The sequence below is a fragment of the Miniopterus natalensis genome, chromosome 14, assembly GCF_054644295.1.
Source record: "Miniopterus natalensis isolate mMinNat1 chromosome 14, mMinNat1.hap1, whole genome shotgun sequence".
Taxonomy (NCBI): domain Eukaryota; kingdom Metazoa; phylum Chordata; class Mammalia; order Chiroptera; family Miniopteridae; genus Miniopterus; species Miniopterus natalensis.
In genome coordinates this window covers 10,274,566-10,302,153 of record NC_142094.1, presented here as the reverse complement: position 1 = coordinate 10,302,153, position 27,588 = coordinate 10,274,566, and the positions used below count along the sequence as shown (strand labels likewise).

Sequence of the window (27,588 nt, the reverse complement as noted above, 5' to 3'; positions counted from 1 at the left end):
AAGATCACCAAACATGGAATATTTGTACTTTATTACCAAAATGCTGTTGGGCTTCCACTGAAAATTATTTAATCTAATTTTAATTAAGTTAACTTGGAACTTGATTCTCACATCCAGCAATATTGTACTTATTACTTATGTTTAAAAGAGTATAATTTAATGGCTCAAATAAAAGTTCTCATTTGGGAAAAAATTAATAAAAATAGCATTTCAAAATACAGTATTTCCGCCCTTACCCATGGTTTTGCTTTCCACAGTTTCAATTACCCAAAGTTAACCACAGTCCAAAAATATTAAGTGGGGAATTCCAGAAATAAACCATTCATAAATTTTAAATTGCTTGCGGTTCTGAGTAGCAGAAATCTCGCTTCATCCCACCCAGGATATGAATCATAGGTTTGCCCAGAGTATCCAAACTCACTTGTTCTCACATAGGAAATGTACCATCTCACATTATCACAAGAAGAAGGGTGAGTACAATACAATAAGATATTCTGAGAGAGAAACCCTGCTCAGATAACTTTTATTATAGTATATTGTTCTAACTGTTCTATTTCATTATTAGTCATTGTTGTTAAGCTCTTACTGTGCCTAATTTATAAATTAAACTTTATCATAAGTACGTATGTGTAGGAAAAACAGTACATATAGAGTTCGGTATTACCGTGGTTTCAGGCATCCACTGCAGGTATTGAAACATATCCCTCACTCATAAGGGGGGACTATAGTGATAAGTTGTCTACATGAAATTATTTTCAAGCTACAGTTCTCAATTTAGGACTAAAACATTATTTAAAATTCACCTATCAAAAAGATTTTCTACAAACTAGATAACGAAACTATTAAAAGAAGCCAACCTCAGGCCTCCTTATTTATGTAAACAAAAAACAAAGTTTAAATATGTTGAAACATTATAAGGAAACTACTAGAACATACTGAGGCAAATAAATACTTACTAGAAAAAAATCTGTAGATTCTAACTGGGGAGAACTTTTCCTAATGCATTCTTCCTGAAAATGCAGGAGGTTTGTAGACAGCCCAATTCCAGAGGTCCGAAGCCTACCTACCCCACGCATGCTCTGTAACCCGTCTCTGCTCGTGCTCCGGGCCAGCGAAGCAAGAAAACTTATATTATTTATACAACCAACAGGCTCTTTGGAAGCCTTATTAGCCACTTCTGTGATATCACGAGCCTCAACTTTAGAAATAATATCGGATCTTTTCCCAGGTGAATCAACTTTGACAGCTCGAAAGCGAGTAGTCCTAGAGAAAGAAGAATCCGTTATATTTCGAACATCCAATGACCGGAGCACATTTTGTGAAGCAGAAGACTGGAGATTTCCAGATTCGAAACATTTGGACTGTCTCTGTGGTTTCATCAGAGAATGATGGAGTGACATTGGTGTAGAACAGTGAAGAGGTGACAGGAGTCTATTCTTGTGAGGACTTAATTCACGGTTGTTGAGAATTGTAGTCTCTACTGATTCACCACTTAAAACTCTTGCAACATGTTTAAGATGCTGCTCTGTAGCTTTCAACCCTTTATCACCATTAGTAAGTAGGAACTCAGGATTTACCTTCTGTGTGCCCTCCAAGCCACTGCTCTGTTCATCGATATTTCCTTCTGTCAACAAAGGAAACGAACGCACTTCAGGCAGAAGTGATTTTTCAGTTACACACTCTTCAGAAGTTGGAAATAAAACAGCGTCATCCTCATTATTAGGTGACAAATTTCCTGAAAAGTGCTTTGTCTGCCTAGGTAGGGATGGTCCAAGATGGAGAATAGAATCAGCAAACTCTTTGTCATTTTCGAACTCCACATGGGTCATCTGAGGTGGTAGTTTGGTGCTACCACTGGAATGAGACGGCGCGTTACTTTCCCAGTTATCATCTTCCTTAAGAAAATCACTAGCTATAGATGATATGGGCCTATCAGCAGGGGGCAGAGTTGTCAAATTTGAAACTGCATTGCTGGATGTTTCAGGCAGATATGCATTCCCAGGAGAAGGTAAACAAGGCTGCCCAATGTGGGGGAGAACTCTTAACAACCTGTGCCGAGTCGCTGCTGTGGAACTACTAGAAGATCGAGGAGCTATAGGTGGGCGAGGTTTTACCTTGACAGCTTTCTTAGGCTAAAAGAAAAGAGTGAATATATAATTCCTTTACGTAATTCATTATATAATTCATTTATATAACTCATTCTCTCTACCCATTAACAAAAATTAATGAAGAAAATGTGATTTACTGTAACACGTTGGCATTTTGTTTATCTTAATTTAAAATGTTTAAAAGATTAAAATCTTAAACTAATGATGGAGAAGAATTTTGCTATCTTCATTAAGTATAATTTTCTGAGAATAATTTTATTTATTGTCCTCACTTCTGATTGTCAGAGTTCTGCTGTAAAGAAACCTCACTGATTATATATGACACTGCTGCCCTATTTTAGATCCCTAACAACTCTTACTAGTAAGTGGTTGGAAAAGTAGGTATTGCAGAAAAGAGTTAACAGAACTAAACCGCTATCCTTGAAAAGCCCTGCTTGCAATGTTGGTCCTTGGTTGGCTTCTGGGAACTTGTATTTAAGAGGGTTCCCACCACCCTGAATGGTAACAGTGGCTCACTGTGACTAATCTACTTGTGCAAACAATGTGGTTTATGCTGAACACCAGCTTTTCTTCTGGAAGTGTGGAATTTTGGTACATGCTAGGTAGAGGGTATCTACATGAACAGCCTCTAATAAAACATCTGAGCAGAGTCTCTAATGAGCTTCCCTAGCAGACAACATTCTACATGTGCTGACAAAACTTACTGATAGAGGAATTAAGCACATCCTATGAGACCACCAGGAAAGGATTCTTGTATCTGGTTTCCCTTTCCCCTTTGCTGATTTTGCTTTGTACCCTATCTCTGTATAAATCTTAGCCATGAATACAACTATATGCTAGTTTTATGAGTCTTCCTAGCAAACCAGCAAACCTGGGAGTGTCTATAAGTCCCTGATACAGTAGGTTTTAGATTTTAATAAAAGTATCACAGCAATTCATGATGTTATGGATAAAGTTGAAAATTAAAGATGATATGGAATGCCTAATGACATACTAATACTTCCAAGCTAGAAAGATAAGAAAAGCTGGATAATTCAGTGGCTACTATTTGAGACAAGAAGAGGAGGAGCTAAAAATCCAAAGGAAAAAGAATGATGGAAAGGTACACTGGCTGCTATAGCTGCTTTTATCCTCAGGCCACTGTGCTGCCAACCTGCAACCCTATACTCAACAAAAATATTCTTTGAAAATGAAGGTGGCCTTGGCTGGTGTGGCTCAGGTGGTTGGAGTGTCTCCCAAACACCAAAAGGTTTTGGGTTCGATTTCAGGTCAGGACACATACCTAGGTTAGGGTTTGGGCCTCAGTTGGGGTGTATATGGGAAGGCAATGAATTGATGTTTCTCTCACATCAATGTTTCTCCCCTCCTTCCCCTCTCTCTAAAATCAATAAGCATGTCCTTAGGTAAAGATATAAATAAATAAATAAATAAATAAATAAATAAATAGATAGACTTCAGGGCTGTAGAGATTAATGGTGGTTGCCTAAATCTGCATTTCTTTATGAATTCTCCAAAAAACTATACAGATATACAACATAAACAAATAAAATCACCCATAATCCATGCCTTCATCAAAACTAAAAGACAAAGTTAACCTATAATTACCTGTAAGTAGGAAAATACTCAAATCCAGGGAACTCATCTGCAAAGCCTATGCCTATGGTGAGAGACAAGCAAGAGTGTGGAACAAGACAGAAAGGAAGGAAGAAAGGATGGAAGAAGGGAAGGAAGAGGGAGGGGGAGGGGAGGAAAAGAGGGAGGGAAAGGAAAATAAAGAGGTGTGGATAACCTAGGGCTGATGGAACAAATATAAAATAAACTCAAAATGAGAAAAATCCCACCTGATTATAAAAAATACTGAAAGCAGCAGGTTTAATATCTAGGATATTAAATCACAGGATACTAGGAAATAAAAGGCAAGTGACTTAAAACTGGTCAAGACCTGAGGAGATAGCTTCAAAAGGCACCACTTCTGTAGGAAGAAAGGGTGAGCTGGAAGGAAGAGGCACTCACTGAGAACTTGACAGTGAAGGCAGAGGAGGCAGCGAAAAAGTGAAAGAAAGAAGCCTACAGAGACAAAAGGCAATCACAAAATCATAAGATACACCAACCCTACCTTTCAGTAAGAGTACCATTGATTTTAAAAATTGCATTTCACTATACAGAGAGAAGAGGGTGTATTGAAATAGTAATTTACTTTGCCATACAAAATCCTCACTTTGGCCCTGGCCAAATGGCTCCATTAGCTGAAGAGTAGCCCATACACCAAAAAGTTGCAGGTTGAATTCCCAGTCAGGGCACACACCTGGGCTGCGGGTTTGTTTCCTGGTCTGGGCATGTACGAGAGGCAACCAGTCAGTTTCTCATATTGATGGCTTTCTCTCTCTCTAAAATCAATAAACGTATCCTTGGGTGAGGATAAGAAAAACATCCTCACTTTTGTCCATGTACAACAGTTAATATTTATTCAAGCAAATAAAAATTACACAAAAAATGAAAACAGCCCAGCCTGGTGTGGCTCAGCGGTTCAGCGTTGACCTAGGATCCAGGAGATGGGGGTTTGATTTGCCATCAAGGCACATGCCCGGGTTGCGGGCTCGATCCCCAGTCGGGGGCATGCGGGAGGCAGCTGACCGATGATTCATCACTGATGTTTCGATCGCTCTCCCTTCCTCTCTCTGAAATCAATATATATTTTTTTTATAAAATAAATACAAAAAATAAAAACAGAAACAGAAAAAGGTAGACCAAATCCAAAGTTACTATAAAATAAAACAGAAAATAAGAATCAGGACATTTCAGCTGATGAAAATCCCCCACAGAAAAACAATGAAGCGAAAGAAAGCTGCATTCACAGCACTCCACCTGGAATTAACATCTTTAACTTAGCATTTGTAGATATTTCATTTAAAGCCACATCACATCAGAATCTGAAAACTTAAGACACAATGGGCCAAAAAAAAAGAGATTAAATGAGAGCTGACCAAAACCAGAAAATAATCTGAAGAACACTAAATCATCTCAGAAATGAATATTAAATTACAAGGTGACCAAAGGAGCTTAGAGTCTACTGAACATTTCATAAAAAGTACTGAAAAAGATATGAAAACAACAAAGAATTAAATTTAATAAAGAATTAAAAGGGATAAGAGAAGAAATGTTTGTACAGAAGAGAAAGATCCCTCATATGTACAAAGGAAGTCTCTAAAAAGAAAACAGAAATAAATATACCATTTAAAAAAATAAAAATAAACGATAAGAAATCATCCCAAAATGAAAGAAAACGTGAATCTTCATGTTGAAAGACAATATAGTAAAAATTGATGCAGAATGGTAAATTTGAAGACATATCCTAGTAAAGCCACTAAACTTAAAATGATTTTTAAAAAGTCCTCGTTTTCTCCAGATAATAAGATCAACTCATTTACAAAGAACAAAAGTCAGAAGGTAATTAGGTTTCTCCATGGAAATATACAAAGCAAGATAGCAGCAGAGCCATATTTTAAAGAAATCAAGGGTGGGGTGATGTAAAAGAAGTGGCAGCATGAGAAGTTCCCGCGCTCTCTCCCCTTCGAGCTACAAGAATTTGAACAGCTATAATTCAACAAAGGATTCTCTGCTCAACACACAAACACATCTGAGAGATCTGCGGACTGAAATAACTGAAGGTGGGTGACTCTGGGGAGGGAGGAGCACATTCTCGCAGCCCTGAGAACTGGAGGCAGAGCATTCTCCCCTGAGCAGCGGCGTGCTGCAGCTAGCCCCTATAACAGAGGTAAAGCACAGAGGTAAAGCAGCTGAGGTCTGGCCTCACCATTACTGGAAGAAAGAAGCCACAAACACCCAAGCCCCTTACCCAGTCAACACCTTGCCCCTGCCCATTGCATCTGCACTGTCTGCAGAGCTGCTGCAGAAAACAGCACTGGCATTTCACAGGCTCAAAACCCCATTACCCACCACATTGCCATAGAGGTGGCAGCCTGAGACGGAAGGAAACCTGATCACAGAGAAGACATCCACCTCCCTAGGGAATACAGAGTACTTTCCAAAATCCTGCAGAGATCCCAGAATCCAGAGCAGAGCAAGAAAAACTAAAAAACTTGTGCTTTAGTGCCGCCTACTGGAAGACAAAAGAAAGACTTCTTAGCAACTTACTAAATAGAGAATACCACTCTTAAAAATTAAAAAATTTAAAAAGCAGATTTCATTCCCATAGATGCCTAGGCAAAGAAAAAAATTCATCAAATATCATAAATAAGCAATATAATGAGGCAACTGAGACGGAAGTTTTTAAAATCTCCAGAAAACAATCTTAAATAGAAATATGATTTAAATGACAGATTGCAGTTCTGAAAAACTCAATGAGATACAAACAGATAGGCAGTTTGATGCACTCAGAAATAAAACCAATGAACAAAAGGAGTACTTTACCAAAGAGATTAAAACTTTAAAAAAGAACCAAATATAAAGTCTGAGCTAAAGAATTCAATAAAAGAGATGAAGAATGAACTAGTGTAGTGAGCATAGAAAATAGAGCTGACCAGACAGAGGAAATAATTAGTGATATCAAAGATAGAAATTATATTAAACTGTCAAAAATTAATGACAAAGAAAGAATTTTCAAGGCGGCCAGAGGGAAAGAGCAGGATCATAAAAAGAAAATCCCAACAGATTATCATCGGTTTTTCAGCAAAAACCCTACAAGCTAGGAGGGAGTAAAAAAAAATATTCAAACTATGAAAAGAGAGATTTTTCCAGCCAAGAATAATATATCCAGCAAACTTATCCTTTAGAAATGAAAGAGAAATAAAGACTTTTTCAGACATACAAAAGCTGAGGGAATTAACCACCATAAAACCTTCATTAGAGGAAATACTAAAGGGGCTTATTCTACCTGAAACAAAAAGACAAAAGGATACAAAACTATGAGTGAAATAACTGACAAACCCAAAAAAAAAAAATTGCAACCCTTTTTCAGAAGAGCATATTATAAACTTAAATATAACATAAAAGTTAAATGAAGTAAAAATGTTTCAAAAAAAAGAGTAGCTACTGCAATTTGGAAACAAACACACAGCATAAACAGGGATATTTTGTGACAACAAAAACATAAAAGGAGAGGGAGTAGAGGTCTAAATTTGCAAGGGGTAACAGAGATAAGATGCATTTATCTTATCTCCCACACACAAAAACCCCAGAAGTGAAACAAAAAAAGAGGAATTAGGAAAAAAAATCACAGAATACCACCAAACCAAAATGACAGTCGGAAACACAAAAGAAAAGAAATAATAGAGATGCAGTGTTACTAGAAAACAAAAGATAAAATGGTTATATCATACATCAATAATTATCCTAAATGTATAAGGACTGAATTCACCAATAAAAAGGCAGAGAGTAGCGGACTGGATCAAAAAACAAAATCCAACCACATGCTGCTTTCAGGAGACACGTCTCGGCTTTAAGGACAAATATAGACTCAAAGTGAAGAGGTAAAAAATAATTCTACAAGCAAATGGCACTCAGAGAAAAGTAGGCATAGCCATACTTGAATCTGACAAAACAGATTTCAAGATTAAAAACGGTAGCCTTGGCCACTGTGACTCAGTGGCTGGAGCGCCAGCCCACGCACCAAAGGACCATGGGTTTAAGGGCACGTACCTGGCTTGTAGGTTCAACCCCAGCCCCAGTTGGGACATGTGCGGGAGACAACCATTCAAAGTGTCTCTCTCACATGCATGTTCTCTCTCTCTCTCTCCCTCCCCCCCTTTTCCTGCCCCATTTCCACTCTCTCTAAAAAGCAATGGGTGGGTGGGGGGAGATTAACCAAAGAACTTATATGCATATGCATAACTCACGGACACAGCAGTGTGGTGAGGGCCTGGGGGGAGGTGCGGATGCGGGGGGGGGGGGGGGAGGTATCAATGGGGGAAAAAGGGGAATATCTGTAATACTTTGAACAATAAAGATAAAAAAAAGAAAAAAATCAATGGGAAAAACATCCTCCGATGAGGATTAACAAAAACAGATGATGAAAGACAAAAACAGACACTTTAAAATGATAAAGGGGACACGACACTAAGAAGACATCACACTTCTCATATATATGCACTGAACCAGGGAAGCACCGAAATACATAGAGCAACTACTCAGAGAACTCAAGGAAGAAACTGACGAAACCACAATGGTAGCAGGGGACCTAAATATCCCATTGACCGCTATGCATGTACCATCTACACAAAAATCAATAAGGAGATATCGGCCTTAAATGACACATTAGACGAAATGAATTTAATCATCTGATGCAGAGCTTCGTCCCAGCACACCAGACTACACACTCTTCTCCAGTGCACACGGAACATTCTCAAGGATGCACAGTATGTTGGAACACAAAACTAGCCTCAACAAGTTTAAAAAAGTGGAAATCATACCAAGCATGTTCTCTGACCACAATGCTTTGAAATTGGAAATCAACTGAAAAAAAAGTGGGGAAAAAACTAAATATGTGGAGATTAAACAACATGCTACTAAAAAACAACTGGGTCAAAGAAGAAATAAAAGGAGAGATCAAAAGATACACAGAGACAACTGAGAATGACAACACGCCTGTTGGAATGAAGCAAAGGCAGTAGTGAGAGGGGAGTTTCGATCATTACAGGCCTATCTTAAGAAACAAGAAAAATACCAAGTAAACAACCTTACATCACATCGTAAAAAACTAGAAGAACAAAAGCAACCCAAAATCAGCAGAAGAAAAAAAATTATAAAATTAGAGCAGAATTAAATAAAATAGAGAACAAAAAACAACACAAAAAATTAATTCAACAAAGAGCTAGTTCTTCAAAAAGATTAATAAAATTGACAAACCTCTGGCTAAACTCACTAAGGAAAAAAAGAGAAAAGAGTCAAATAAGCAAAATCAGAAATGAAAAGGAAGTTACGAAGGACTCCACAGAAATACAAAGGATCATACAGAATACTGTAAAAGATTATATGCCACCAAATTCAATAACCTAGAAGAAATGGACACGTTCTCAAAAACATATAACCAAGAACTGGAATCAAGAAGAACTGGAAAAATTTTTATTTATTTTTTTAATCCCCACCAAAGGAAAAACTTTCCATTGCTTTTCTGAGAAAGAGTGGAAAGGGGAGAGAGAAAGAAGCATCCATGTGAGAGAGGCTCATCAATTGGTTGCCTCCCACGCGCCCTGACTCAGGTCAAGGGATTGAGCCTGCAACCAGGAATCAAACTGGGGCCTTTCAGTCCACCGGCCGACACTCTAACCACTGAGCCAAACCGGCTAGAGCAGAGCTGGAAAAGTTAAATAGACTGATCAACAGTAAGGAAATTGAAAAAAAATTAAAACCTCCCAAAAAAGTTAAAGTCCTGGGTCACATGGCTTCACTAGTGAATTCTACCAAAAAGCCAGATTTAATATCCGTCCTTCTCCAAAAACTATGAAGAAGAGGCAACATTCCTAACATATTTTATCAGGCCAACATCACACTGAACCCAAAACCTAGTGAAAATAACACACACAAAAGAAAGCTACAGACCAATATCTCTGACAAATACAGATACAAAAATCCTAAATAAAATACTAGCAAATTGAATACAGCAATGCATTAAAAAAATAATACACCCAGATCAAGTAGGCTCATTCCAGGAGCACAAGGGTGTTCAGCATATGAAAAGAGATCAGTGTGATACGCACACTAACAAAAAAGGGTAAAGTCATAGATCTCATCAACATGCAGAAAAAGCATCTGATGAGACACAACATCCGTTTATAATTGAAGCACTCAGTAAAATGGGTGTTTATAAGGCAAGTACCTCAACATAATAAAGAACATATATGACAAGCCCTCAGCCAGGATCATACTGAAGGGTGAAAACCTAAATGCTTTTCCTCCAAGAACAAGACAAGGATGCCATTCTTACCACTGTTGTTCAACATGGTACTGGAGGTCCTAGCCAAAGTAAGAGAAAGAAAGAAAAATCATCCAAATTGGGGATAAAGAAGTAAAGAGTCACTTTTTGCAGACATGATTCTTTACATAGAAAACAATAAAGACACCATCAAAAAATACTACAAACAATAAACAAATACAGTAAAGTTGCAGGATACAAAAATCAAAGTACAAAAATCCATTGCATTCTGATATATGAACAATAAATTTCAGAAATAAAAATGGGGGGGGAAACAGTATATTTTGCAATTGCAACAAAAAGAATAAGATGCTTAGGAATAAACTTAAAGAATGATGTGAAGGGCTGATACACTGAACACTACAAGACATTATTAGGAGAGAGTGACAAAGACACAATAAATGGAAAAATGTTCTGTGTTCATGAATTGGGAGAATCAATATAGTTAAAATGGCCATATTACCCAAAGCAATACACAGATTTAATGCAATCACCATCAAAATCCCAATGGTATTCTTTAAAGAAACAGAACAAAAAAATCCTCAGATTTGTATAGGACCACAAAAGACCACAAATAGCCAAAGCAATCCTGAGAAAAAAGAACAAAGCTGAAGTTATCACACTCCCTGAATTCAATTTATACTACAAAGTGATAATAAAACAGTACGTTATTGGCATAAAAACAGACACACAGACCAATGGAACAGAACTGAGAGCCCAGAAATAAACCCACATGTATATAGGCAAATAATTTTAAACAAAAAAAAGCAAAAAACATACAATGGAGAAAAGAAAGCCTCTTCATTAAATGGTGCTGGGTTGGAAAGACACATGCAAAAGAATGAAACTATACTACTGTTTGTCATCATGCATGAAATGGATCAAAGACCTAAACATAAGACCTGAAACAACAAATTACTTAGAAGAAAACATAGATGTTAAAATTATAGACCTTGTACTTAGAGAGGATTTTATGAATTTGACTTCAAAGGCAAAGGAAGTAAAAGCAAAAATAAATGAATGGGACTACATTAAACTAAAAAGCTTCTGCACAGCAAAAGAAACCATCAATAAAACAAAAAGGTAACCAACTTAATGGGAGAAGATATTTGCAAACAATACCTCTGATAAGGGGTTAATATCCAAAATATATAAAGAACTCATATAACTCAACACACAAAAAAAAGGCCCAAATAATCCAATTAAAAAATGGGTAGAGGACCTGAACAGACACTTCTCCCAAGAAGATATACAAATGGCCAACAGTTATAGGAAAATATGTTCAACTTCATTAACTATTAGGGAAATGCAAATCAAAACTACAATGAGAAATCTGGCCGATGTGGCTAAGTGGTTAGAGCATCAGCCTGTGCAATGAAGGGTCACGGATTCAATTCCCAGTCAAGGGCACGTACCTGGGTTGTGAGTTCGATCTCTGGCCCTGGTGAGGCACATGTGGGAGGAAATAATCGATGTGTCTCACCTCTTTCTCTCTCTCCTTCCTCCTCCCTTCCACTCTCTCCAAAAAAAAATCAATGGAAAAAATATCCTCAGGTGCAGATTAAAAACAACAAAAACTACAATGAGATACCACCTCACACCTGTTAGAATGGCTATTACTAACAAGACAAGTAACAACAAGCATTGGAACGGTTGTGGAGAAAAAGGAACCCTCATTCATTGCTGGTGAGAATATAGAGAGTACAGCCACTATGGAAAACAGTATGGATACACCTCAAAAAATTAAGAACAGAGTTACCATATAACCCAGCAACCCCTCTTCTGGGTATCTACCTGAATAATTTGAAAACACTTATTTGTAAAGATATATGTACCCCTATGGTCATTGCAACATTATTCACAGTAGCCAAGACATGGAGACAACTAAAGTGACTTTCAATAAATGACTAGATAAAGAGGATGTGGTAGATATACAATGGAATACTACTCAGCCATAAGAAAATATGAAGTACATGCATTTGCAACAAAATGGACAGATCATGAGACTATAATGCTAAGTGAAATAAGTCAGACAAAAAAGTCAAGAACCATATGATTTAAGAGGAATGGCCTCATGTCAAATCCCTCTGGTTTCTCTCCTTGAAATTTCAACAATTTGAACAGCTATAACTCAACAAAAGATTCCCTGCTCAATGCAAAGCACATTTCGTGAGATCCACGCATTGAAACATCTAAAGGTGGGCAACTGAGAACAAAAAAAGGGGGGGAAAGAAGGTAGAAGAGCTCAGAGGCAGCCCTACAGCCAGGAGTTGATAGCACAGCTCAGCCAAAATTGGGGAGGAATCTGGTAGTGGCTGGCACTCCTTTCAGACAGGAGGAGCCAAAAGATTTGGTATGGCATTCCTGCAGTAGTATGCAGCACAAGCTGCAGCTGAACCCAGAAACCTGGGAAGAACACAACAAGGGGCCATGGCTACAATTTTCAGGTGTTCAGCCTTGCAGGCATAGAAACAAAGCAACAGAGCCCTGCTACCCCATAGCCTCCCAGAGCTTGCCACTCTTCACCCTTGGTGTCAGGTTGCAGAGCACATTATCTGCAAATCTCAGGACTGGTACTACAGAATCACTTTTTTCCCTGAGACCAGTACCAAGTTCAGGTGCAGGGGGGGGCCATGGAGGGCAGAGGTCATCATTAATGGGAGGGAAAAAACACAAAAAAGGCTGGCTGGTTCCCCAATCCACCGCACCCAACATGGCTACACTGATGGCAGATACTGTGGGGATGCACTGGGATTTCACAGAATTAAAAAAAAATTCTGATTCAGCATGACCTATTGGAAAATAAGAGAAAGATTTCTTTGTATTAATCTGCTAGAGAAGTGCTACTCATTCATAGATGCCTAGATAGCAAAGGAATCCATCAAATACCATAAATAACAAAGATAGCAAGGCAGCTCAGGAAAAAAACTTAATATCCAGAAAACAAACTTAAAGACATGGAAATATGTGATGTAAATGACAGAGAATTCAATATTGAAGTTCTGAAAATACTCAACAAAGTGCAAGAAAACACAGACAGGCAATTTAATGCATTCAGAAAACAAATCAACAAACAAAATGAGTACTTCCACAATGAGACTGAAACTTTAAAAAAAGAACCAAAAAGAAATTCAGGAGATGAAGAACTCAATAAAAGGGAACAAGAATAAACTAGCAAGCATAGGAAATATAGAGGACCAGAAGGAAGAAAGGATTAGTAATATCAAAGGTAGAAATTTATAAATGATACAGAAAAAAAGAATAGAAAGACTGGAGTATACAAAGAAATGAAAGAACTCCATGCGAACTATCTGACTCGATCAGTAAAAGCAATATAAGAATAACAGAAGATATAGCAGAAGAAGAAGAGAAGGAGAAAGGAGCAGAGAGCCTATTCAAACAAATAGTTGATGAGAACTTCCCAAACCTATGGAAAAACCTAGATCCTTGAATCCAAGAAGCAAACAGAACACCTAGTTACCTCAACCCGAAGAGGCCTTCTCCAAGACACACTGTATGAAAACTGTCAAAAATTAATGACAAAGAAATAATTCTCAAGGAAGCCAGGGAAAAGAAGGAAGTAACCTATAAAGGAAAGCCCATTAGGTTATGATCAGAATTCTCAGCAGAAACTCTACAAGCCAGAAGAGAGGGGAACCAAATATTCAAACCACTAAAAGAGAGAAATTCCCAGACAAGAATAATACATCCAGCAAAGTTACCCTTTAAATATGAAGGGGAAATAAAGATTTTTCTAGACATACAGAAGCTGAGGGAATTTACCACCAGAAGACCTCCACTGAAAGAAATACTCAAGAAGGTATTCTACCTGAAACAAAGAACAAAAGGTCACAAAAATACAAATAATATCACCAAAAATCTTATCACATATACAGAAATAATTTGTGACACAAAAACATAAAAGGGGAGTGATACAACCAAGGTATGAATTTGCAGAGGATAAAGATCAGACACATTCAAAAGAAAAAGGACTATTGTATATATGAAACATTCTTTTTCATAAACCTAATGGAAACCACACCAAAAAAAACAAAACAAAACTGAAACATACAGCTTGAAAAAAGAGGAAAGAAGTATGGAATACCACCAAACAAAAAGAACAAACAGAAACACAAAGAAAAGGAACCAATGGAGGTACAGAGCTACCAGAAAATGAAAGATAACATGGCTATAGGATATCCTCATACATCAATAATTACCCTAAAAGTAAATGAACTGAATTTGCCATAAAGAGGCGAAGAGTAGCAGATTGGATCTTCCCTAACGTGGTAAAGGAAAAAGACACGTAAGTCCACGAAGGGCAGAAAGTCCCAAACAAGATGAACCCAAAGTGACCCACACCAGGACACATAATAATTAAAATGGCAAAGCTTAAAGACAAAGAGAGAATCTTAAAAGCAGCAAGAGAAAAGCAATTAGTTACCTACAAAAGCGCTCCCATAAGACTGTCAGCTGATTTCTCAACAGAAACTTTGTAGGTCAGAAGAGATTGGCATGAAATATTCAAAGTGATAAAAAGCAAGTACCTACAACCAAGATTACCCAGAAAAGCTCATTTAGAATTTAAGAACAGATAAAGAGCTTCCCAGACAAGAAAAAGCTAAAGAAATTCATCACCACCAAACCAGTCATACCAGACATGGTAAAGGGTCTTTTTTTTAAGAAGGAAAACAAGATAAAAAATATGAATAATAGAATGGCAATAAAGACATATTAACAATTGCTTTAAATGTAAATGGATTAAATGCTCCAATCAAAAGAAATAGGATGGCTGAATGAATAAGAAAACAAGACCCTTACATATGCTGTCTATAAGAGACTCACTTGAGATTGAAAGGCACACACATACTGAAAGTAAAGAGATGGATATTTCATGAAAATGGGAACAAACTAACAAAAAAAGCTAAGGTAGCAATACTTATACCAGACAAAATAGACTTCAAATCAAAGGCTATAACAACAAAAGACAAAGAAGGACCCAGCAATCCCACTTCTGGGTATTTATCTGAAGAAACACAAAACACTAAAATTGAAAAGACATGTACATCTAAAACCGCTGTAATTAACCCAGCTATTAATTAATTAACAGGAAAGGAGCAAAGGAAAGGCCAGATAATATAGGCATGCCATTTGTGCCAGAAAGTTGCAGTTTGACACTGTCCACGTCTGTTTCCCGCAATCCTGGGGAAAGGTGCTGGACAAAGAAAGAATAGATGCATGCCCAGTAAGGTCTGAATGACGTAGGAAAGGCAATTACTTGTCAGTCACACCTGAGAGCAGGTCATTGGCCAGAAATGATGTGACCACTGCAAGGGCACGGAATCTGAAATACATAAGCTCCTGAACAAAGGGAGTTCTCTCTCTTGGCCCTCTTGCATTCCTGGCTCTCTTGTTGAAGGGGGTGCCCTCCACTGCACTTGTCCACATGGCCAACAGCCATGTGAACCCACACACAATTGACTGATGATGGACTGGAATTAGTCTGATGCTGTGCCCGACTCAATTCCACCATGGAACAGAAACTTTAGACACTTGCTTTGCTTCTAGCTCTGCTGGATCCTCAATGGCCCATTTTCCAGCACTGGTTTAAGGGGAATGGGACTTTGGAAACAGAGGGGTGTAATTTCACACAAATAAAACTTTCTACAATATCTCATCCTCCCATGTGAGCCTCCAGAAATTCTTATTCTGGTGGTGCCCCAAGAACACCACTCCCAATAGCAACAGAGGAATTGACCAGCACAATTCTCCAATAACATACCCACATGATCACTGCAGCATTATCTATAATAGCTAAGATATGGAAGCAACTTAAATGTTCATCAATAGATGAATTAATTTCCAAAAAGTGGTGCATATACACAATGGAATATAACTCAGCGATAAAAAAGAATGAAATCTTGCCATCTGCAACAACATGGATGGATCTAGAGGGTATTGTGGGGAGTGTCATAAGTCAGACAAAGAAAGACAAATGCCATATGATTTTACTTATATGTGGAACCTAAAAAAGAAAATGAGCGAACAAGCAGAATAGAAACAGACTCATAGATACAGGGAACATTTTGATAGCTATAGATGGGAGGGACATGAGAGGATGGGTAAAAAAGGTAAAGGGATTAAAAAGTACAAATTGCTATTTATAGAATAGTCATAAGGATGTAATGTAAAGCATAGAGAATATAGTCAATAATATTATAACTATGTGTGGTGTAAGATGGGTACTAGAGTTATCAGGGTGATCACTTTGTAAGTTATATAAATGTCTAATCTCTGAGCTGTACACCTAAAACTAATATATAATATTGTTCATCAACTGTAACTGAAAAAAAAATTTTTTTTGACAGAAAGCAGAGAACTAGGGTTTCTTTCACAACTCTGTCAAATATCAGCCAGGGACCTTTGTCAAATCTGGTCATTCTTATGAACCTCAGTATCATCACCAGTAAAATGGGGATAATTCTTACTTTATTAATTATTCATGAGACAGCACATAATAAATACTCAAAGAAAAGGGTACAAGAAAAAAGATGCAGTGATTAATCATAGCAGTTCAGTTAATGCAGGCCTAGCAGCAATTACACTAATAATTCCCACATTCTTTAGAATGTATTTATTTTTCAGATCCTGAGAGAGTCTAAAATCAGAGGTAAATTCAAAATTACCAAAACAAATCTAGAAAGTTGCAGTCTGCATTTTGGAGGACAATTCTCCAGGACAAACAGTCCTAGGTCCTTTCATCACTACCACTCCCAATGAGACACAAACACACACACATGCACGTACAAACATGCACATACACACATGCATGCAAAAAATTCACCCTGAAAGTCAGAGATAAAACACTTTATAACACCTATAATTAGCAGTATAATAAAAATATAATCTTACTAACATTTATGCACCAAATCGCACAGCCACCACCTTCTTAAAGCAAAAATTATGGGAGATGAAAAGAGAAGTAAACAGAAACCTATTAATAATAGACTTTCACATATCGCTATTCTCATTCGAAGAGAAATCAAGCTGACAAAACAGAAGGAAATATAGGACCTAAATAACCAATCAATAAGGTTAATATTATAGATATCTATCAAGCTTTGCCCTGATGATAAAGAATGGACCATCTTCTACAATTGCATAGAATATTCATAAAGAGTGATATTAGATAAAAATAATCAAATTTATTAAGTAGAAAGATAAACATTTTCTGATTGCCATGCAATAAAACTAGAAATTAAAAACAATGAAAAATCAAAAAGCTTCCCTCACCAGAAATTTTTAACATTTAAAAATTTTAAACAACTCTTGGATAAAAGGGAAAATCAACTCAAATTCCAATTTTTTTTTTTAAAAAATGAGAATACTAAAAATTCATATTGTGCTTCCTGTTATGTTACACTGAAAAGAATACATAAATACATGATCTATGTAATATTTCTGCCAAAAATGTTTAACTTTCATCTAATCATCATGAAACAATCAGACAAATTCAAATTAAGGGTATTCTATAAAACAACTGTCTTACACTCTAAAAATATCTGACATGAATGTTCAAAAAAGACATACAGTTCTATTAAAAAGGAGACCAAAAAACATTACAACTAAATGCAATGATGATTCTTGACTGGATCCCAGATTGAAAACAGGACAAAAATTAAAAAACCAAACAAAATGTTATCAAGTACATTACTGAGACATAGAGAAATATGAATACAGATAGCATAATGTATATAAACAAAAGTTATGTGTATAATAACTGTGTAGTGGTTATGTAGGAGAAGGTCCTTGTTCTTAGGAGATACATGCTAAATAAAGTATTTAGGGTAAAATGTTGTGATATCTGCAACTAACTCCCAAATGGATGAGGTAAAAAAACAGGAAGAGAAAGTAAATGTGAAAAAATGTTTACTGGGGAATCTACGTAAAGTGTATATGGGTGTAATAAATAATATAATCATTATGTGTATAATAATATTGGTATATAAATAATAATATTGGCAATATAAAAACATTTGAGGGTTTCAAAATAAATGTAAAATTAAAACCCATGACAACAATGACACAAAAGGTATTTGTATATAAAAATGGGAGTTAGTGTTCTAAGATTCTGGCATTAACAGGAAAGTGGTAAAAAACTTTTATTAGGCTATGAGTCAAGAATGCACATTATAGTCTCTAGAGTAACAACTCAAAATAAACAGTATAAAAATGCATCACTAACAAAGTAATAGAGGACAAAACTGAATAATGAAAAAATATACTAATCCAAAAAGGGAGAGAAAAATAAACATAAAACAGGTGATTAAATAAAAAACATAATAAGATGATGAAAATCCAAATATACTGGTAATTACACTAAATGTAAATGGAATAAAAGACTCAAGCTTGGCAGTTTAAATAAAAGTAATAATAAAACCAACCATGTACTGATTACAAGAGGCAAAACTTAAATAGAGGAACACAGACTGGAAGTAACAGGATGGAAGAGAGAGACAAAAGAAACACAAAAAAGAAAGATAGAATAGCTATACTAATAATGGACAAAGGTTTTAAGACAAATGCATTACTAGAGATAAAGAGAAATATTGTATAATAATAAAAATGTTAAACTACAAGGAAGATGTCATTCTTTAAATATCACACAAATCTTTACTATATCAAATGACAGAATTTCAAAATATATAAAGAAAAAATAAACATCTAATGGAGAAATACATAGACATACAACCAAAGAGGATGATTTTTAATAAATCTCTCTCAATAACTGATAGAAAACAGATCAAAAAAATTCAGAAAGGATACAGATGACTGAATAACACAATTAACAAACTTGATCTAATTAATATATACAGGACACAATACATATTAATATATATTGTGACAGACTACACAGTCTTTTCAAGTGCACAAGTGGCATTCGCCAATATGCTTAGTCACAAATCTCATTAATTTCAAAGACTTGAAGTCATTTAGAGTATGTTCTCTGACCACAGTTAAAGTACAAATAATAACAAAAAGGTAAAAAATATTTCACATGTTTGGAAAGTAAGAAGACCACTTCTACATAAATCATGTGTCAAAGTGATAGACAGATTTAATGTAATTCCTATGAAAATCCCAATGGCATTTTCTGCAGAAATAGAACAATCCATCTTAAAATTCATGTGGAATCTCAAGGGATCCCAAATAGCCAAAACAATCTTGAAAAAGAAGAACACAGTTGTAGGTCTCACACTTCTCAGTTTCAAAACTTATTACAAAGCTACAGTAATCAAAACAGTGTGGCAATGGCATAAAGACAGACATATCAACCAATGGACTGGAACTGAGAGCCCATAAATAAGCTCTCACATATATGGTCAAATGATTTCCAACAAGGTGCCAAGACCATTCAATGGGGAAAAGACAGCTTCTTTAACAAAAAGAAATTGGATATCCCCATACAAAAGAGGAAGTTGGAACGCTTACACCAAAATCAAAAATTAACTTAAAATGTATCAAAGAGCTAAATGTAAGACCTAAAACTGTAAAGCTCTTAGAAGAAAACATAGGAGGAGCCCTGGCCAGTGTGGCTCAGTAGGTTAGAGCATCATCCAGTACACCAAAAGGTCCCAGGTTCGATTCCCAGTCGCGGCACATACCCAGGTTGTGAGTTTGATCCCCAGCTGGGGTGCATGTGGGAGCCAAACAATCAACATTTCACTCTCACATCAATGCGTCTCTCCTTCTCTCTCTCTCTCTCTCCCCCTTCTCCCTCTCCCTTCCCCTCTCTCTAAAATCAATAAAAGCATGGCCTTGGATGAGTATTTTTTAAAAAGATAGAAAGGCCCAGCTGGGCATGGCTCAGCAGTTGAGCGTCGACCTAGGATCCAGGAGATCAGGGTTCGATTCCCGGTCAGGGCACATGCCCGGGTTGCGGGCTGCAGCCGATCAGTGACTCTCTCATCATTGATGTTTCTATCTCTCTCTCTCCCTCTCCCTCTTTCTGAAATCAATAAAAATATATTTAAAAAAAAAAAGATAGGAGGAAAAGCTTCATGACATTGGATTCAGCAATAATTTCTTAGATTTGACACCAAAAAAAATGGGCAACAAAAGTAAAAATAAATTCCACTATATCAAAATTTGAAAGTTTTGTGCATCAAAAGACACTACCATCAGAGTAAAAAGACAACCCAAAAAATAGAAAAAATTATTTGCAAATCATGTTTCATAAGAGGTTAATATCCAGAATATATAAAGAACTCTTAAATCTTAACAATAAAAACACATAACCCAATTCAAAAATGGGCAAAAGACTTAAATAGACATTTCTCCAAAGAAGATATTCAAATGGCCAACTAGCACATGAAAAGATGCTCAACATAATTAATCATTAGAAGAATGCAAGTCAAAACTACAATGAGATATCAACTCACACCAATTAGGATGGCTACTAAAATAACAAAAAAAGAAGTGTTGGTGAGGATACAAAGAAATTGGAACCCCTGTACACCATTGGTAAGATTGTAAGAAGGTACAACTGCTATGGAAAACAATGGCAGTTCCTCAAAAAGTTAAAAATACAATTTCCACATGATCCTGAAATTCTGGGTATATATCCAAAAGAAGTGAAAGTGAGATCTCAAAGAGATATCTGTATACCCATGTTCATAGCATTATTCACAGCAGCCAAAAGGAGGAAGCAACACTATCAACACATGCACTGATAAGTAAAATGTAGTATATACATACAATAAAATACTCAACCTAAAAAAGTATGGAAATTGTAACATATACTACAACATGGATGAACCTTGAGGACATTGCTGAATGAAATGTCAGTCACAAAAAACCCCACAAAAAACAAGTACCATATGATTCCACTAAATGAGGTATCTAGAAAGTCAAATTCATAGAAACAGAACTGTGGTAGCCAGAGGATGGGGGGAGTAGGGAAATAGGAAGTTGTTTAATGAATAGTTTCAGTCTGCAAGATGAAGAAGTTCTGGAGATTGGTTGTGCAACAGTGTGAATGTACTTAACACTACCGAACGGCATGTACACTTAAAAATTATTAAGAAAGTAAATTTTATGTGTACTTTACCACAATTAAAAATAAATGTTTTTAAAAGTGTTAATTATAGAATCTAGGTTGTAGATAAACAGATTTTCACTCTAAAATTCTTTCAACTTTGCTGTATGTTGGGAAAAGATGAAAATTACAGATGATGAACAAAAATCCTAAATAAAGTATTAGCAAATTAAATCTAAAGACATAAAAAGAAAAATGCTAGAAGAGTGGTTCATTCTAAGAATATAAGAATGATTTCATACTTTTGGATTTCTTCTTTGACCTGTTGCTTGTAAGTCTGCTATTCCAAAATATTAGACTTTCCAGATATCTTTATTTCCTAATTTTATTTTATTGTAATAAGAGAGGATTTTGCTGAGTGAAATAAGCAAGTCAGAGAAAGACAAATACCATATGATCTCGCTTATATGTGGAATCTAATGAACAAAATAAACTGATGAACAAAACAGAAACAGAGGCCTGGATACATAGAACAGACTGACAGCTATCAGAGAGGAGGGAGGAGGGAGGATTGCATGAAAGAGGAGGAAGAAATTAGCCAAAGAACATATATGCATAACCCACAGACAACAGTGTGGTGAAGGCCAGGGGGAAGGCGTGGCAGCGGCCGGGTGGAGGTGGGCAAAAGAAAATGGGAGACATTTGTAATAGTGTCAACAATAAAAATAAAGTAAAAAAATTTTTTTGTATGATTTGAATCTTTTCAAATTTATTGGGACTTATTTGCTAGCACATAATACGATTTATCTTAGTAAATGTTCCAAGTGCACTTTTTAAAAATGTGTTTTCTACTGTCATTAGGTAGAGAGTTCTATACATGTCAATTGGGACAAGGAGGTTAAGAGTATTGTCCAAGCCTTTTTATGTCCTTTCTAACTACTTATCTTTTCTATACATTTTTCGAGAGTGGAAGTGTAAAAATCTTCTAATATAACTATGAATTTGTCTATCTTTGTAGCTTTTGATTCATATATTTTGAAGTTCAGTTGTTAGGTACAAAAACATCTAAGACTGTGGAGAAAATGATCTTCACCCTATTTAATATTATATTTTAAAATGATTTTGTTTCAAGTGGATTATAAATCTAAGTGAAAAAAGGAACAACCATAGAGTTTTTAGAGAAAAACAGAGGGTGTGTCTTCAAGACCTTGTGGTACGTAAAGACTTCATTAAAAGACTATAAAAATTGGTAATCATAAAAGAAAAACTGTTAAGTTAGCACACATTAAAATAAAAAATATCTATTAAAAGAATAAGAAAGTGGAAGAGCAAGCTGTGTATAAATCACATTTCTGAAATACAAAAAACAAACTTGTATCCATAGTATCAAAATGCCTATAAAAAACAGTAAGCAAAAGGCAGATGACCCAATTAAAAAATGAGCAAAAGACAACCAGGCGTTAACAAGTCAAGAATTTTTAAAAAATCTGATGCATGTAAATATATGATATAAAAAAAGTTGGTACAAAAGTTAGTATCTTAATGGCCAATAAGCATATGAAAAACTTAACATTATTTCTCATCAGAGAAATGAAAATGAAAACCACTACACACCCACCAGAATGGTTAAGATAAAAGACTGACTATCAGTTGTTGAGGAGGATGTGGCACAAACTGGAACTTCAGTGTTGCAGATGGGAGTATCAGCTGGTTCAAGCGCTTGACAAAGTTGGTTTGACACAGAGACTAAAGCTACATATACACCTACCCTATGACTCTACAAGAGAACTCCTGGGTACATGCCCCCAAAGAAGGCTGTGTATGTCCATCAAAGACATGTATAAGAATGTTCAAAGCAGCTGTATTGTTGAAAGGCAAAAACTAGAAACAGCACAAATGCCCATTAAAAGGAGAAGAAACAGACTGAAGGACAGTCACACAGCAGAAAAAAGAATGAACTGATAATACAACACGAGGTTCAAAACTATTATGCTGAGCAAAAGAAACCAGACCAAAAAAGGAGAGAATGTATAACTTCATTTATACAAAGCTCAAAAAGAGGCAAAACTAATTTATGGTCAAAAATATAAGAACAGTAGTTAGTTTGGGGAATAGAAAAGATAGGTATTGACTAGGAAAGGTTATAAGGAAAACTGGAGACAGGTCCATTTTCATTTGGCTTGTTTCCACATGAGTATATATTACTGTAAAAATTCATCAAGCTGTACATTAAAGACCTATGAATTTTATTATACATACATATAAGATTTCAATAAAGAAAAGGGGATAAGCTATTAATAGAACAAAGTAATGGAGGAGTGATATATATGTTATATGTATATACATATATTATATATGTGAGACAAAGGAATATATAAAAATCTCAAAAAAATCAATAAGCAAAAAAGATACAATTCAATAAAAAATGGGTAATATTTGAAAAGGCATTTTATAAAAAAGGATATCCAAATACCCAATAAACATATGAAGGGTGCTCAACATCATTAGTCAGAGAAAGGAATTTATTAAAACCGCAATATGAGGACTCTACACATCAACCAGAACGACAAAACAACAACAAAAACCTCGACCATACCAAACTCTGGTAAGAACACATGAAAACTGCAAGTCTCATTACTGGACAGAATGTAAATCGGTTCAATTACTTTGTTAGGACATTGGAAAACTGACAATACCTTGTGAAGCTGAACATAAGCATATTCCTTGTCAACACCCAGGCAAAGATATCCATAATAAGTAAATATGAATACAACATTTAAAAAAATAATTGTAAGATTGAGGTTAAGATATCTATTATTATCCTTAGCACTTAGAACTATGAAATTTTTTAAATCACAAATTTTTTTCCCTTTTTTTTTTTTTAAGTTTTTAAATTCTCACCTGAGGATATTTTTTCCATTGATTTCCAGAGTGAGTGTGGGGGGAGGGAGAGAAAGAGAGAGGGGAGAGAGAGAGAAACATCGATGTGAGAGAGCCACATCAATTGGTTGCCACCCCTATGTGCCCCACCAGGGCCGGGGATCAAACCTGCAACCCAGGTACATGTCCTTGACCAGGAATCAGACCTGCAACCCTTTGGTGCACAGGCCGACACTCTAACCACTGAGCCATGGCCAGCCAGAGCAAAAATCACAAATTATTTTAAGTGCAGTATAATACTTTAGATTTGTTGCTAGTCTATAAAATCAATTCATCACTTTTAATATCTCAATAAATTACTGAGGCCAAAAACTTGAGATAAATAATATTTTATAAATAATTTTTTCACAATTACCAGCAAACATCAATACTAGAGAAAGGCCTGGCCAAGTGCCGACAGCTTCACCTTTTTGCTGAGATTCATGTTCTCCATCTTAGCCTTCAGCAGCTTCATCTTATTCATGGTTATTGAGTTTTCAATGATCTGCTGCCCAGAAGGAGAAGGCTCAGCTTCTTCATCCTCATCAGTGTACAAATTATACCCCGAACCACCACTGCAAAGAAAATAATTCCTGTTGTTATGTGCCTGACGCAGGCCCAGTGACTAAAAATACTCTACTTGCAATAGAAACTAAGACGCTGCTAATGATAAAACAATAAATCCATCTTGTTAATGTAAATTCAAGGCAAGTGTATTTTAAATATATATTTTTAGGAGAAAATAATAAATAGAAGTAAATATCATAATCTAGCATTACTGAAAATTCTAGTACAGCTGAGCTTTTCTGAAGTCAGTATACCATAAGTGAAGATCTTTTTGGCTATATCATTCCCAAAGATATCCAGAAGTAAATATGAATACAGCATTTAAAAAAAATAATTGTAAGATTGAGATTAGGATATCTATTATTATCCTTAGCAAAATCCACAAGAATGATCTGATTTCATTTTATCAGCAAGGCTGAAAACTGTGAAAACCTAGACCACAAGCTGATCAAATTTCCATTAACCAGAATGAAAAATATATTGACACAGAAGTCCTGATTTTTATTCATCCTGAGAGTATCCTCACTAAAAAAAAAAAAAAAAAAAAAGAACTCATACACAGTTGTCATCAGAACATTTTCTGTTCTTAAGATTTTTCTCAGTGTGTTTAAAAATGTAACCACCTAGCCCAGCTGGGCATGGCTCAGCGGTTGAGCGTCGACCTGGGATCCAGGCGATCGGGGTTCGATTCCCAGTCAGGGCACATGCCCAGGCTTGATCAATGACTCTCTCATCATTGATGTTTCTATCTCTCTCTCTCCCTCTCCTTTCCTCTCTCTGAAATCAATAAAGATATATTAAAAAAAAAAGAAAGAAAGAAAGAAATGTAACCACCTAGAAGAGCATGGATTTTAAGTGAAAAGAGACACCCCAGTCCGGCCGGGCGTGGCTCAGCGGTTGAGCATCAACCTAGGATCCAGGAGATCACGGTTCAACTCCCGGTCAGGGCACATGCCCAGGTTGCAGGCTCAGGCCCCAGTCAGAGGCATGCAGGAGGCAGCTGATCAATGACTCTCTCATCATTGATGTTTCTATTTCTCTCTCTCCCTCTCCCTTCCTTTCTCTGAAATCAATATATTAAAACAAAACAAAACGACACTCCAGGAAAGTCATGACACAAATTATTAAACATGTAAAACATTTCAATTATTATCATGGCACTTGTTCATATCTTAACATAATTATTATTTGCAGTCCTTCTCTGACTGCATAATGCAATGGCACCTATCACACCATCTTCATATTTATACTTACATGTCTATCTTTCCCTTTTATTCCACCACCATATGTATAAGTTGAAAGCAGTTATTAGGCTTTTTTGTTTTCCTAGTCTTAGCACCTGGCACATATTCAAAAAATGTTTGTTGGACTGAACACAAACACTATTGAAATTCAGCTTTTTTTTTTTAATTCTCATTCGAGGATATGTTTTTATTGACTTGAGGAGAGAGATGAAGAGAGGGGAGAGGGAGAGGGAGAGGGAAACATCGATGTGAGAGAGAAACATGGATCAGTTGCCTCTTCTAGGCACCTTGACCGGGGATCAAACCCACAACCTAGGTATGTGCCCTGACGGAATCAAACCCACAACCTTCTGGTGTGCAGGACGACGCTCCAACCAACTGAGCCACGCCAGCCAGGGCGAAATTAAACTTTTTCAGCAATGAGAAAATTAAAACAATAAGAGTTTGAAAAAAACACAAGCTCAGCAATTTGAAGAATGACTAAAATTTTAAATAGAGCAGAAAAAGAATGTGTTAGTCGCTGTGACTGGCTTATTTATAGGAAAATTAATGTATCTAAAGAATATAAGCATTAATAAGATTTCCTGTTCTATATGGTTGTATGAATGGAAACGATTTAGGATAGCCTTGATAAGGCATATTCCATAACACTTCTGAAGCACATACTACCACCACACAAAGGCCAAGTAGAGGGTGAATCACCCCATTCGTAAACTTTATATGATGAAAGAGATGACATTTTGAATTAAGGGTTGATTACATGCACAGCAGGCATGACTATTAGAAGGAAGAATGGCAGGAATTGACCCCATAACCAATTCAGTCCCTAGTGTGTGCCTCGTGACCATTACTTCTACCTTTATACTGTTGTAGATGCCTACTACAGTATAAAAATTTACACAAAAGGCACAACACTAAATTAACATTGTTACCATTCACTAAATGCCTACTCTGCAGGTACTTTCCATATATTATTTCTAATCTTCGCAAAAATTATATGATATAATACATTTTATAAATAAAACTGCAGTTGAGAGAGGTTAAGTAATTTTGTTGAAGACCAGAGAACTAATAAATGGTGGACCTAAGATTCAAATCCCCCATCTGTCTGGTTCAAAATTCTCTTTATACTACTTCCTGTTGCTTCCCCAGGCACCAAACAGACCTTACTGTATTCTGCTTCTGTACCCAAAAATGGAACAGAACTTATAGTATGTAAAGGCTCTTGTCTGGGGTTAACTATACCTGAAACGGAGGGCTGAGTGAAGATTTCTGCCAGTTTACCCTTAGAGTTGGAAGGAACAACTCAATATACTCAATCCTTGATTACCTTGTAACACTTGAAGTACTTCTCTATTATATCCTGTGGCATTTTAACTTCAACTACCCATGTTGAATTTTGAAAGAGGTTTATGACTCAACCTCCCTAAAAAATAATTTAAAAATTAAAAAAAATTAAAACTGGTCCTTTACTGTTTCCCTAAAAGTGTGTGTGTGTGTGTGTGTGTATGTAAAAAAGTACAATTATGATAAATAATTCACTGGATACATTTTAGAGAATTAAAAACACTTTTAAATTTACCTAATTTTTAAAAATAATCACATTATTGGTTTTGTTTCCCCTCACAAAGTATAGATTCATGAGATCCGTTAGAAATCAATCACAATTTTTTTCTAATTGGAAAAATACAACTACACTAGGATAACATAATTTATAAATTTAATCCAAAATATTCTTCTTTATAATTAATATTCTTCTTTATATTAATATTCTTCATTATA

General features: G+C 36.0%; 1 protein-coding gene across 1 annotated transcript in view; it reads right to left on the bottom strand.

Moving 5' to 3' along the window:
- ZFAND4 (zinc finger AN1-type containing 4) overlaps positions 1–27,588 on the bottom strand; it is an 83,150-nt gene that overhangs the window by 22,075 nt on the left and 33,487 nt on the right. The window contains 2 exon segments of the mRNA XM_087824261.1: positions 957–2,132; positions 24,423–24,570. Of these exon segments, the coding sequence (XP_087680387.1) occupies positions 957–2,132; positions 24,423–24,570 (1,324 nt within the window).